The sequence below is a fragment of the Hylobates moloch genome, unplaced genomic scaffold, assembly GCF_009828535.3.
Source record: "Hylobates moloch isolate HMO894 unplaced genomic scaffold, HMol_V3 SCAFFOLD_17, whole genome shotgun sequence".
Classification (NCBI taxonomy): domain Eukaryota; kingdom Metazoa; phylum Chordata; class Mammalia; order Primates; family Hylobatidae; genus Hylobates; species Hylobates moloch.
The window spans coordinates 33,329,372-33,344,532 of record NW_026652292.1 but is presented as its reverse complement, the minus strand read 5'-3'; the positions used below and the strand labels follow the sequence as shown (position 1 = coordinate 33,344,532).

The 15,161-nt window shown below is 33.3% G+C and overlaps 1 protein-coding gene across 2 annotated transcripts in view; it reads right to left on the bottom strand.

Moving 5' to 3' along the window:
- NIPBL (NIPBL cohesin loading factor) overlaps positions 1–15,161 on the bottom strand; it is a 113,196-nt gene that overhangs the window by 47,757 nt on the left and 50,278 nt on the right. For both annotated transcript variants that reach the window (XM_032135776.2, XM_032135779.2), the window contains 13 exons: positions 14,604–14,801; positions 14,281–14,352; positions 14,091–14,180; positions 12,569–12,672; positions 11,980–12,066; positions 8,453–8,684; positions 7,571–7,722; positions 6,955–7,035; positions 6,324–6,424; positions 4,838–4,976; positions 2,448–2,530; positions 1,031–1,163; positions 37–180 (listed from right to left, as the gene is read on the bottom strand). In XM_032135776.2, the coding sequence (XP_031991667.1) occupies positions 37–180; positions 1,031–1,163; positions 2,448–2,530; positions 4,838–4,976; positions 6,324–6,424; positions 6,955–7,035; positions 7,571–7,722; positions 8,453–8,684; positions 11,980–12,066; positions 12,569–12,672; positions 14,091–14,180; positions 14,281–14,352; positions 14,604–14,801 (1,616 nt within the window). The remainder of the gene's footprint in view (positions 1–36; positions 181–1,030; positions 1,164–2,447; positions 2,531–4,837; positions 4,977–6,323; positions 6,425–6,954; positions 7,036–7,570; positions 7,723–8,452; positions 8,685–11,979; positions 12,067–12,568; positions 12,673–14,090; positions 14,181–14,280; positions 14,353–14,603; positions 14,802–15,161) is intronic.

The following is a 15,161-nucleotide window of genomic DNA, read 5'->3' as shown; positions in this document are numbered from 1 at the left end:
ATTCATTCCCATAATTTTAATTCTTTATCTTAGTACCTGTTTTAAAATGCGTTCTATAGATCCTTGATCCATTTTGCTTGTAACAGCATCTTTTCTCAGCCGTGCAGCAACAGTTCCAAGGTAATCAAGAGATGCTACTCTTAAAGCCATCTCTGTTGACTTGTTACTGAACTGATGAACCTAAATATCAAAATAGTTTTTGATTGAATAGATTTACAACAATATATTTTAAATAGCAATTTATCATATAAATTCCCAATCTAAATTGTATAATTTAAAATTTAAACTTTTTTTTTTCCTGTGATACTGTCTCATAAAGTCATTTTTGCCTTTTGATTTTCTGGAATCTGAACATTTTCATGTGACTAAAAAAAATTACAGATTAAACTTCCTTAAGAACAACATAACTCATTAAATATGCAGGCTCAACTGTATTATTTGCACAAAATGTGGTATTACTGAGTAAGAATTTCTTAGGGTGGAATTCTGATGCCTATGAAAAGTTATTATAGTTTCCGAATAATATTAACATATTTTCCCATTCACAAAAAGGTCCCAGAAGCTTTGCAACAATGTGTATTGTGCAAGTTCAAATGTAGTTTAAAAATAAAGAGAGTCGCAACATTTCTTTCCATTTACCTACTGCATTACATGAGGACTACAAAATGCCATATATTTGTAGAAATACTCTTAAAGATGATAAGGAGTCTATATTAATCATTTTCTTGCTTTGAAATGAGTAACTTATGACTCAGTGTTGAGATGCTTTTAACAATATAACATTTCCAAAAAAAAAACTGTTAAAGCACTGTTATCTTATGTAATGAAATGAAAGCACCAAACTTCACAACATTTGAAAATTTTCTACAAGGTACTGACAATATTGTGTACAGTTATGCACATGCAAAAAGAGATGCAATGTTCATATTTCCTTACACATTTTTAAAGAATTCATCATCTGTGAATCAGAGTACATCCTCATTATGTTGTCTTCTAGTAATCTAATAATCTTTAAATGCTATACTCTTACCAACAGTCTCCCTAACAAACTAAGGAGGAGTTCAGCAGCTGGCCATTCAGGCTTATTGACTGTTGAAAGAAGGTCTTGAACAAAATTTTCAAACAGTGGCCTGTAATCTTCTTCACCTTGCTTACTACCACATCTGCTCAAAGACAAATAATGAAAAGGATGTCAATTTAGGTGACACATGTCAGTCATCTGTCTACCAACATGATTGAAATTGTTAGCTAAGTTTTCTTTTTTCTGTTTAGTAACAAGATATATAAGTGTACATTAAATAAAATATGGTTTAAAATGAGTCTATTTCACAAACTCCATTTTCTCCTTAATTATAGGGAATTCATTTATTAAGCAATACTAATACTACTTTCTTGCAAGTGAAACACATTTAAAAAAATGATCACTGTTTTTCTACCTAAAAGATCACCATAAATTCTTTATTTTTTTGAGATGGAGTCTCACCCTGTCACCCAGGCTGGAGTGCAGTGGCATGATCTTGGCTTACGGCAACCCTCCACCTCCCGGGTTCCAGCGATTCTCTTGCTTCAGCCTCTCAAGTAGCTGGGACTACAGGCGTGCACCACCATGCCTGGCTAATTTTTGTATTTTTAGTAGAGATGGGGTTTCACCACGTTGGTCAGGCTGGTCTCGAACTCCTGACCTTGTAATCCACCTGACTTGGCCTCCCAAAGTGCTGGAATTACAGGTGTGAGCCACCACGCCTGGCCAAGGTCATCATAAATTCTTATGGAGGCTGGGCTGGGCTGGGCGCAGTGGCTCACGCCTGTAATCCCAGCACTTTGGGAGGTCAGGGCAGGCGGATCACCGGAGGTCGGGAGTTCGAGACCAGCCTGACCAACATGGGGGAAACCCCGTCTCTACTAAAAATACAAAAATTAGCTGGGCATGGTGGTACATGCCTGTAATCCCAGCTACTTGGGAGGCTGAGGCAGGAGAATCGCTTGAAGCTGGGAGGCGGAGGTTGTGGTTAGCTGAGATCGCGCCATTGCACTCCAGCCTGGGCAACAAGAGTGAAACTCTGTCTCATTAAAAAAAAAAAAAAAAAAAATCCTTATGGAGGCTAAATAACATCTCTTCACAAACTTTCCTATTCAGGTACAATAGGAAAATTCTCCAAAATTTACTGAAGACAAATTACAGAATTTCAATCTTGTACTTTAATTTCTGGAGTCTAACATATAAGCAAATTCACAAAATTTTAGATTTTTTTCCCCCATGTAGTCCCATCCCAATTTTAGATTTTTAATACTCCAGTTGTCTCATTTTAAAGATCAAGAAACCAAGTGTCAGGAAGATGTATTCAAGGTTCAGATTATGGCAGGAAATAGGATTCATCTTTTTAAAAAAATGAACTATTCTCTATACTGTGGAAAAGAAAAACCAGATTTATATTAATTTTACTCACTTTTTAAGGAAGATGGAGAGGAAGTTTTGGGCTGTTCGCATAGCTGTTTCATAAGAGTTAGTAATGACAACATCCTGGTCAATCTAGAATGAAAAAAATGAGTTTATAAAGATACAAGAAATAATAAGTTAGCCCTGTTGCTATTGTCATATTATTACTGAAGAGGGGGTAATACATTTCAATACTAAAATGCTTAAACTATTCCATTATATATAATGAGAGAAGCCAAAATTAGCACACTGAGCATATTTTAAAACTTTATAGAAACAAATAAAAATACAGATAGACTGTTATTAAAATAATGTAAGAGTAACATATGTGGTTAACAAATTTAATATCAATAGTTGTTTACCATAATCCTGGTCAGAACAGAAAGAAATGGATTGAAAATAAAAAAACAATTAAGAAAAAATATATCAATCTCAAAGTTTAAGAAACACATAATCCATACAATCAAAAAAAAAAAAATTCAACGCCTTCATCAGAAATTTAAAGATTACGATATAAACAGTCAATTCACAGTTATAAAAATACAACAGACAAATAACTATAGGAAAAGGGGCTCGAGCTCACTAATAATCAGGAAAATGCAAAATAAGATGGGTATTTCTCAATGACCATAATTTTAAGTAAGAAGTAGGGCTATAAACTGAAACACCACTTTAGTAAGCAAATTAACAACTTCCAGTAAATTTAATGCATGTATACTATCTTAATTCTACTCCTAAGTACATCTAGAGAAACTTTTGCTTTAAGTTGTGATTCTATGATATGGTGTTTTTAACTCAAGTAAAAAACAATCTAGTATGAGTTGTATGTATTAAAAGTGATGTTGAGTGAAAAAATTAGCTGTAAATATGTCACTGTCCTTTACGTAAAAATGAAATAATTGTATATCAAATTTACATAAAAATCATTAAAAGAAAGAAACATGTTCATCATACTTGTCACCAGTGGTTAGGAAAGGAAGACTACAAACAATGGGATTGGGATGGGAGAAATAAAGAGGATCTGAACTTTTCAGATAGTATTTGACTTACTTTCTTTCATTCATTCATTTTTAGACAGGGTCTCATTCTGTCATCCAGGCCAGGGTGCAGTAGCACAATCTTGGCTCACTGAGTCTTGATCTCTCAAGGCTCGATCGACCCTCCTGTTTCAGCCTCCTGAGTAGCTGGGATGACAGGCGCACAACACCATGACCAGCTAATTTGTGTATTTTTTGTAGAGACAGAGTTTTGTCATGCTGCCCAACTGGTCTTGAACTCCTGGCCTCAAGCAATCTGCCCACCTTGACCTTGCAAAGTGCTGGGATTATGAGCATGAGCCAAAGTGCCTGTCCAGTTATTAATAATTATTATATATTTATTATTATTCCCAAAAAGGTACACACATATGCTTGGCTCTAACAGTAGATAAACAAAATTATTTGTTTCTCTTAAACTTTTGTCGAGGTAAAAGTATACACTTGGAAAAATTCTAAACATCTCCAAAAGCTATAAAACCAAAAGCAAAACATCCCCATGAGCTACCTATTAGGGAGGGAATAAACTCATTTTCCACATGAATTTAATGTTAATTATAATCCTATGTTATGTATTTATATATGGGTTCAGTACCCCTAATCTGAAAATCTGAAATGCAAAATGCCCTAATGAATATTTCCTTTGAATATCATTTTGGTACTCAAAAAGTTTCAGATTTTGGAGCATTTCCAATTTTAGATTTTTGGATCAGGGATACTCAACATGCATATATATTACATATTGTATTATTCACTTTCACATTTAATATCTCACTGACCCTTACAACCTGGTATAGCAGTTTTGACAAGTATTATCACCTCCATTTTACAGCTGAAGAATAAACTCAGAAAGATTAAAATGATTTATATGTTTTATGACTGGTAGATACAACAGAACCAGAACTCAACTCTTCCAACACCATGTCTAGTGCTCTAAAAGGACCTTAAAGCCCAGCCATGAACGTCTAATTAAGAACATCAGCTCTGGCCAGGCGCAGTGGCTCCCACCTGTAACCCCAGCACTTTGGGAGGCTGAGCAGGGTGGATCACAAGGTCAGGAGTTCGAGACCAGCCTGACCAACATGGTGAAACCCCACCTCTACTAAAAATACAAAAATTAGCCAGGCACGGTGATGTGTGCTTGTAATCCCAGCTACTCAGCAGGCCGAGGCAGGAGAATCACTTCAACCCGGGAGGCGGAGGTTGCAGTGAGCCGAGATCGCGCCACTGCACTCCAGCCTGGGTGACAGAGCGGGACTCCGTCTCAAAAAAAAAAAGAAAAAAAAAAAGAACTTCAGTTGTTTAAGAATGACAGGTATTTCCTTCAATAAAAGTGCAGTTGTAAAACCTTTAATAGATTCCTTACTTTTTTATTTGAATCTTCTTCTGCATTAGAGTCTTTCTCTGATGATGGTAAGTGTACCACACATTGAATAAGTTGTAAAACCAGTGCTGTAACCATCTGAATATACATAGGTTCTCCATCCATATCACTACTGTTTAACCTTTAATGAAGAAAAAAAATTTGTATGGAGTATCAAGATAATCTCATTTAAACGTCATCTATTGTCTGAAAGTTTCACGATACTTCCAATATTTCTAGGCATGATCTTAGTGCTTATAGTGTTCTTACGTGTAATTATTTGTGATAAGTTAGCAAAAACAAGTAAAGCCTATGCATGCTCAGATAATTAAAATAGTCAAAGGAAAAATACAGTATTTAATACAAATTTCTATGCTTTACATACATTGCAGATAAAAATTCATAATATTAAACATTTCTCAAAATGATTTCGAAAATGATAAAAGTCTTCAAAGTTTCCAAATGCCCATATATTTTGCTATTCATCTGCTGAATCTGTTATTCATTTGGTATTAAAATCTGCTACACAGCTGTTGATCATCTGTGCTAGTATTGGTAGCACAGATTACAAAAAATCAATTTCCACATCTTCTGTTCTATAGATATTGTAAAAATCTAAGGATTCTTTTATATGTTGATAGTTTTTCTTCAGGTTTAACAGACAATAAATGTTTATCAGTATACAATTAGTCCAAAAAATGATTAAGATAAAATAATTATTTTAGAGAAGAAAGAAGCCTTCAAAGCAATCTTAAAAACAATCCTATATGCCACGTCAACACTTTTAATCACTCAGGAATATTAAGAAAATTCTGGTGATTATCTATGATGGCAAAGACAATAATGCTGACCATAGCAGTGGGTTACATTCCTTATTAACAGTGTGCTTAGTGATTAAAGAACATTTAATCCCCATGTTTATTCTCCATACTGCCATTAGAGTAATCTTTCTGTTTTTTATTTTTTTTTTTTGAGACACAAAAATCTTATAAAATCCTCTTCGAACTGATATGATTATTTTGAGCCATATTTCCAACAGGATCAACAAGATCTTCTCACTGACTAGTGGTTCATAATAAGGAATGATTTTGCTCTCCAGTGCCTGGAGATAATTTTGGTTGTCACAACTGGAAGGAGGAAGGGTGTCTATTGGCATCTAATGGGTAGAGGTCAGGGATGCTGCTGAGCATCCTATATTGCACTAGACAGCTATGCATAACAAAGTGTCATATGGCCTAAAATGTCAACAGTACCAAGACTGAAAAACCCTGCCACAGATCTTTACCTTTGAGAATCAGTGAAGTTTTCTAAGCCCCCTAAATATGTCATGTTATTTCACACATCTCAGCTATTCTTCATGCTGTTCTGATGTAACTGCCTAGTTTTCAATTATTAAAATATAAATCAGACAGAAATGAAGAATAAATGTATGACGGTTCAATATAATGGCGGTTCTTCATTATACTTGACCTCTGTTATAATTAATTACCTGAAGTTCCTTAAACTCCTCTTGCTGGTTGGTAATCTTGCAAGTGAAGTAAAAATTTCTTCCAAAATTAACTGCCTATGTTTTTCATATCTTGAGAATACCTGTTTAATTATAAGATTCCAAGTTAAACTTATAATAGAAAACAAACCAAAAAATAATATCATGTGATTAAAAAAATTACCTGCCGTTTAGAATGAAAATGTTTTCAGTATCTAAGGTAAGTTGCTCTATTTTCCTATGATTAATTATAACATTCTTATAGAAGTCAAAGAGTACACTAGTTTCATTTAAAGGACTATGAAATCTTGGCTATAGGCAGTCAGACAAGATTTAAATGATTTTAAACCATTCTAACTTTATTATAAATATCAAGGAATTATTAGCTGAAATATTTGCAAATATTTAGAAGTGTTTTAAATGTGACAAAAACAGAATAACCCAATAAATTAACAAAACTGAAAAAGAAATCCTCAATTAATAAAGTCTAATAAGACTTAGTAAAATAGTCCTTAGATTGAAATGAATGTACTAAAAACCAGGTATCTTCATTATTTTTTGGAAGTTTGGATTAAATGACATCAATATTGTTTTATTTGTGGGGTAACTAAAAATACAAATTGATTATACTTACTGCAGTGACTAACTTAATGGCACACAACTGTAGTTCACTGACATTTTCCACAAAAAATGGTGTTATTCCCATAGATGAAACCTGTTTAAAAAAGAAGAGAGTAAGTAGTATACATCTTTAGTTGATTTCAGTAAAATTCTATCTTACTAAATTCCAATACATTCATAAGCTTACTGGAAAACACTAAGAAGGCATTTTTTCTTTCCCCCACCTAATCAGCATCTATTCTTTTCTCTGTTCCCCTTCATCCTCAAAGCACGTTAGCACATACAACAGGCACATTGTTTCATAGCTATCAGTCCTCTAATCTCTACTTTTTGAGTTTACAAATGTCACCGGAATATAAAGAAATAACAAACATTTAATATCTGCATGAAAATATAACCTATCTTTCAAAGAATTTAGAGTTTGGAATTTACACTACATTTGTCTGTCTCCTGACAAAATGTCTTTTTAAAACTCCTGAAGTTTTATTTCTTCAATTTAGATATAACATACTCTTAACAGGAAAAATTCTTGATAACATAGTGCTGGTCTTATTATTGAGTGAGCTAGGTTGTACTGGACTTAATCATTTAGTTTAGAAATGTACAAAATGCTTACCAAAAAAACTTACCTGAAGAATTGTTGTGTCTGTAAGAAGTTGTATCTCTAGCAATTCTGATAAGCTGCTAACAATGTCACAAACTTTGTTATAAAGCATTACTATTACTCTCTGCTTATGGGTAGAACATTTAGCCCGTTTTGCTTTTGAACTTAATAAGCCTCCTAAAATGAAACAAATTCAAGATAAGGAAAACATCAACTTTTAATAATTTTTAATAAACAGTACCCAAACTGTTTTTTGAATTAAGAGAACACAATTTTTTAGCTACAGAACCTGGAAGATAAAGCTTTTTATTTATTAAAATAGAAAATTACTCTCTAGAGATATTCTATTAGAAACATTCTTGCATCAGATAATCTTCAGCAGCTATTAAATCCTTGTATCTAAAATATTATTTTATCTTGATTTCTACTTTTCTCCATTGGAGCAGGATAGTAAGATTATATTTCCCTTTAAATTAATTTGCAATTATACAATAGATCATCAAGTTCATTATTCAGGAACCTAAGTATGACCTTACTCCCTTCAAATGTATACATTTCATTGCTCATTTATAAAGGTTAAGAACAAGAGAAAGAGTATTTATCTTAAATCAATCCATTTTGTAGACAACTACTATTCTGGGTAAAATTAGGGCGAAGTGATAAATGAAACCAGAAGGTAGTATTTTCTGAGATTTTCCCTGACAAGTAGAAATAACTTCTATTATATATAAATAGTTCCTAAAGAAATTATAATTGAACAAGTACTATATTCTAGTCAAATCCATAATCAAAATCAGTGTTTATTACAAGTTATATGATTCAAAAATTTTGGTGCCATTTTAAGTCCTATTTTGACTCATCTAACATGGCAAAAATTTACAATAATTTTGATATTATACGAACTAACCTCCATGAGGATCTAATCTGTAAACAGGATCATATTGAGGATAAAGTGTATTCTGCAAATGAAATTTAGTGTACTGTATAACTCTTTCAATTACATCCTCAATGTACACAGCTTTTGGCATGTTAGGGGATGTCATAATGTTGATAGTTGTAAGACAAGCATCCGCTGATTTTGTAACTCTCTCCATAATAAGGTCTCTCCATAACCTTTCTTCTTCTTCAGTATCGTTGTTCTGTAAAACAGTATTGTTAATGAAATGGAAATAAACACATTTATAGGTTTAAAATATACATTAATGTTATGATTTATTTGATTTTCACTGGTGGAAAAGTGTTATGATGTGTGTTAATTCTTTTAAGAATATCCAGAATGAGGTACAAATACTGATACTACTTTGAGCACGATTTGTGTTTCAATGTTTTCAAACGTGATATACTCTACCTCATTTCACCACTAGATGACACCCTACTGAAAAAGTTATAATTATCTTCATATCCTTTGTGTGCTTTATCCAAATCTAAGATTTAGCTTATGACTTTAAATGTATATAAATTAATTTTGTGTTTTGGGTATAAACATTATGATAGTTTAAAAACTTTATAAATTCTGCTTGCTGCTGTGATAACAAAGCAAAAATTAATGACAAAGGGCAAAGTCTTACTTAGTACTAAAATGTTATTGACAATCATTCCTAACACCTGCTTTTCAACAACACAGTTACCGAAACTGAGATTAAAAAGTAGTAATATGCAGACTAACGAAGACTTTTTTTAAACGGATAATTTAAGAACTGACAGAAGACTTTATTTTAATTTACACATCAGCAACTCGACATTGCAATTAGGAGTAATCTCACTGTTAAAGTAAAAATCCTTCTATCACATCTTTGGTTATGAAATATAAACTATATTATAGGACTACTTCCAATTCAAAGCTTATACCCTAGAAAATGAACAAAAACACAATATATAATATGTAAAGCAGACAGGGCTTTCTGTTCAGTAATGCCTAAAAACTCACAAAGGAAAGATAAAGTAGCTTGTCTTTGATACGAACATTGCTGTTTGTTTGGAAGAGTCAGTTAAGGAGGTTCATGATTCATGCCAAACGTTAAGGCTATCCACAATATATTAAATACTGTTAACGGTTTTTAGGGATGAAAGTAATTTCCTTAAGACTGAGTCAGCCAGTTCTCCAGAACTCTAGATTTCTGATGATGATTATCACAATTTCTTGGTGAAGTATTTAAGTAACTTGTAGACTAACAATGGAGTAGATTGTTACTTTAGGTTTCTCTAAGCCTTTGTTTCTGTGATGCAAAAAGTAAAGAGAGGGCACTTAAAAATATAAATATATTTAATAATCCAGAAAACTACCACCTGAGATTATTTTTCTACATATTTTATTCCAGAAGTGTTCAATCTTTTGGCTTCCCTGGACCACAATGGAAGAATAATTGTCTTGGACTACATATAAAATACGCTAACAGTTACGAAAGCTGCTGAGCTTAAAAAGAAATTGCAAAAAATCCTCATGTTTCAAGAAAGTTTACAAATTTGTGTTGGGCTGCATTCAAATCTGTCCTGGGCCACATGGGCCAGCGGGTCACAGGTTGGACAAGCTTGTTTTATTCCATGTAGATCCCCTAGCAATCCTGTGGCTTTTGTAAACACCAAGAGCATTTCCCTCAAAAGATAAAATAAAATCTAGTGCTTGTATATTAAATATATATACTACATATGTATACATGAGAAGTATATATATCAAAAGTGTTCAAAATGGTTATTGCTGGATTAGAATATAGCTTTTTTGGTGCTTCCTGTGTTTTGGAAATTTTCTACAATAAATATGTTACTTTTATAATCAGGCTTTTAAAAATAAAGAAAATTTGGCCAGGTGTAGTGCCTCACATCTGTGGTCCCAGAGCTTTGGGAGGACAAGGCAGGAGGATTGTTTGTTGCCAGCAGTTTGAGACCAGTCTGAGCAACAGAGTGAGACCTTGGCTCTACAAAATATTTTAAATAATTAGCCAGGCATTGTGGTGCATGCCTGTAGTCCCAGCAGCTTGGGAGGCTGAGGTGGGAGGATCACCTGAGCCCAGTAGTTCCAGACTACAATGAGCTATGACTGTGGCACTGCACTCCAGCCCAGGTGACAGAGCAAGACCCTGGCTCTATCAGGGGACAAAAAAAAAAAAAGAGAGAAAGAAAATTTATCAACTCAGAACTTATTAAATGCCTATAATCATTAGTGTCTGCATTCATTAATGTCAGAGATATCAAGATCAATTTGAATGCACATATAATTTATAGTCCACTGCAATGCTAGGAAGACAAATCCCAGGAAATTTGCTTCACTCAATTAATAAACCATTGCAACCATGTTGCTACTGCTTTTGATATAAGCATATTAAAATATAGTAACAGCTGGAGTTAACATTTACTGAGAAGTTGAAGTGTGCACTGTTATAAGTGCTTTACATGAATTAATTCTTTTTTTTTTTTTTTTTTTTTTTGAGACGGAGTCTCGCTTGTCGCCCAGGCTGGAGTGCAGTGGCGCAATCTCGGCTCACTGCAAGCTCCACCTCCCGGGTTCACGCCATTCTCCTGCCTCAGCCTCTCCGAGTAGCTCGGACTACAGGCGCCCACCACCACGCCCGGCTAATTTTTTTTTGTATTTTTAGTAGAGACAGGGTTTCACCGTGGTCTCGATCTCCTGACCTCGTGATCCGCCCTCCTCGGCCTCCCAAAGTGCTGGGATTAATTCTTCAATCCTTTGAACAACCCTTTGAGGTAGGTATAAAAATGGTATATAAGGAGTAATGTATATTAATTAGTATATATTAGGAAATCATAAGATTTCTAACTATGTTATTTCTTCAGGGAAGCTCAAGAAAAAGAATTACTACCTACTATCTCCTCATAAATCAAAAACAAAATTTAAACATTCATACACTTAAATAAGGAAGAGCATAAACTAAAGAACTGCCCCTTAAATTGACAAAAATGTTCACGTCTTTATTATTCTTACTTTATGGCAAAGCTGTGAATTGACAATGTGTAACATTAATTCTGAATTACTAAAAGTGAAGTTCTATTAGCAATGCTAATGAATGTAACTAGTAATTCATGGTAACATGCTCAAATTAACGAAATGTGAAATTTCCCCTACACATGAAAGTCATTTGTGAAAAAATTCACATTAGTCCCTCCCTAATGCACAGATGATAGATTCCAAGACCTCAAGTGCATGCCACGGATAGTATCAAACCTGATATACACTATTTTTTTCCTATATATACATACATACCTAAGATAAAATTTAATTTATAAATTAGGCATGGGAAGAGATTAATGACAGTAACAAACAGAACAATAGACTATAATAAAAATTATTCACCTACTTTCAGATTGCAGTTGACTGTAGGTAACTGAGAACATGGAAAATGAAACAATAGAGAAGTGGGGGACTACTATAGATCTTAATAACATTAAGGGTAAAATTAACAGTATGGATCTTAAACTTACATGATTTAACAAAGTGGAAAGCTTTGACCCATCCTGAATATTCTTCTCCAAGATATTTAAGACTTTCACAGTTTTGTCAGTTGAAAGCTAAAATAGCAACATAAATTCTTTATCAATCATTGGTAAAAGTTATATATTATTCAAGAAACAATCTGTACAATTATTCCCTTTGAACTATGGAGGAAATAGCATTGTCACCCTCTTAAAGAGTACAAAAACTTTCCCACTTAGAACTTCTACTCAATGACCCTAAACGACTAAAGCAAATGTCAAAGAAAAATTTAATGTATTTCTGCATTTAAATAATCTAAATATTTGAGAAAATGAAAAAAAAAAAAAAAACTGGAAAAAATTAAAGTCCATGCCTCTTTCAATGCAGTAATATGATTCTCTTTAGAATAATCTGCAGAATACTTCTTTTATTCTTTTGTAAAAAAGCAAAAAAACTCATTTAGACTCTCAGAAGTCAACAATGAGTTTTCTTTTTACTATTTACTTTACATAAATTTTATAATTTACCCTGAAAACCTTAAATTGATTTCAAATGTTTCTATGAAGTAAATTTATAAATTTTACTTTGGTGAGCTACCTTATCCATTATACCCATTGCTTTTATTTTAGCAGATTCACTGCCAAGTTCATTAAGCTGATGTTTTCCTAAGAGCAGTTCCTGAGGAATTTCATCATCATCACCTGCAAAATCAAGCCAAACAAACACAAAGTTTAGGTAAATGAAATAGCTCAAAATGTCAAGCTTAACTTTCTAATAAAATTTTTAGACACGCAAACTAAACAAATAACAACCTAAGACGCCTCTATATATAAACCTCAAGTAAACCCTGAGTGAAAAAGGACAGAAATTGAAGTCAGATTTATGACTAAAATGGGAAGATGAGATAGAGATCTTATCTTTACTACTTTAGATATACTCTTGACTGTTCTCAACCACACTCTCTGCCTCAGGAGGCTGACCTGAATGGACTACATCAAGAGTCTCCCATGCCCTCTGCTTTTGTTTGGGTTTGGCCAGTAGGGTGCCCTGTTAGAAGATCAAAGAGGAGTGTAAGGTCAAGGTATTTATATCTCTTACTCTTTGCTTACAAGGTCTCCTCAGGCTGGCTCTGTCTCCTGACCAAAAGGTATTGCTCCTTTCAAGGCAGCCTACTCTACAACTTTTTTTCCTGCAGAATGAGTTCTGGTGACTTTTCTGTATCCTCACTCTTTTGGTTTAAGGCTGTTAACCCTGGGTTCTGGTACTATTTTGCCTCCATCTTTTTAACTGGTCTCTTTGTAAATAACTCCTCCTCATATTATTCTAATTTGAGAGTGCCCTTTGTACTTTTGGGACCCTAAATGATACAGAAGACAATTTCTCAGCACAGAATTGTAAAGTTTTAAAAGAGATGAAACTGACATTCTAAATAATCAGCAAACACAATGATACTCAGGCAAGCAATTCTCACAAAACAAATACTTATTTTACCAGATGAAGGTGGCATAAGATTGTTAAGAATAGCTCTATACATTGTAGGCAGTGTTTTCATAAACATATTTTAATATTTATAGATATAATCTTTATGTCATTGTAAAAGTAATACATGAATATAACATTAATCCTACTGTATTCTAACTGGTTTACTATTTTGTTTTCCATATTAGCATCTGTATTCCCTAAAGCCAGGTGTTTGGGTTTTAGTTATTTTTGCATCTCTAGCACTTAACATCCTACTGGCATACGATAAGTATTCAATAAATATTGGTCATTAGAATAAATGAACAGAAGAATAGATGCTTATTTCTGCATATTTGCTCCTATCAGTACCTTCATTATACAGGGCCTTTTCAAGCCTCCTCACCTGCATAAAGACTTTTTTAATTACTCTGACTTACTCATGAGTAAGATACTATCCAGACTTGATTAATTTATACTTGAGTTTTGTACTAAAGTTTTTAATTTCTTGGTAACAGACTAGATTTGACTTTCCAACTAGATTTCAAGTTTTTTGATAGCACAGAGCATGCCTCCGTATCCTCTAGAGTAACTGAGTTACTCTAGAGGATACAGTTAAGACACTTAGAGTACGTGTAAATGTATTTTAAGTTGATTTTACCAAATGCAGTAAAATCCATATCTTCCAAATTATCCAAAATATTCTCTATTGAGGCTGTGAATCTCTTAAAAGTTGAAGAGTCCATCATTTCTGCAAGAGAGAAAAATACATTCATTATTCTCACATTCCAAGTAGACATGTGATGCTGAAGAATATGAATAAAGATAAATTAAATAAACTAAAGTGTTACCTTCAGGTGTTAGTTTTGGTTCATATGCTTTCCTTTTCTTCTGTTTTTCTTTTTTCTTCATTTTCCTAGCAACTAAAACGAACAAAAAGAAGTACTGAAATGTAGGACTAACAACTTAAAATAATTCCATTTTTGTTTCTAGTTTTTTTTCCTGAATGTTAAAGACTTAAACAATAATCACTGCACATAGAAACTAAGTATTTTTGTCTTAATTGAAAATTAGTTATTAATTAACTCATAAAAAGATACAAAATATTCTTCAAAGTTAAAGCCCTAAATTTAAATTGGTTTATGTAAGAAATCCGTTGACACTGATGAATTACCCTCACTAAGGCTGGGAGGAGGAGAATAATCTTCCATGTCAGAATCTGACGGACTTCGGTTTCGATAACGACCACCACCTGAACTCCTTCTTCCTTCATGAGAGTGGCCACTTCTCCTATGATCCCCAGAGCTTCTTCTGTCACGCTCTTCATATTCCCAAGCTTTATCATCATCTTTTTTATGTCGTTTCCTAGAGGCTAGAAGCAAATCCCCATGACAAATAATTTACCTCATTTAAAAAGATGATTAAAACTTGTACTTTACAAATGAATCACATGGGGAAAAAAATCTTCATTCCATAGGGTCTAGGAAATTCAGTGATTTTGTCTATCCAGAAGTTTAAGTTATGATATAGAAAAAGTATCACTAATTTTAGCACAATCTACCCAGATTTAAAGATCTTTACATGAACTCAGTATTTACTGCTAATAAATACAGATAGGAAGGTTCTTGAAATTAAACTACAGTGTTCCCTTCAAGGACAGTTATTCAGTAAGTCAGTAAGGGTTATACCTAAACTTCAAGATTAATTGAGGCTGTAAAACAAACTATATTTA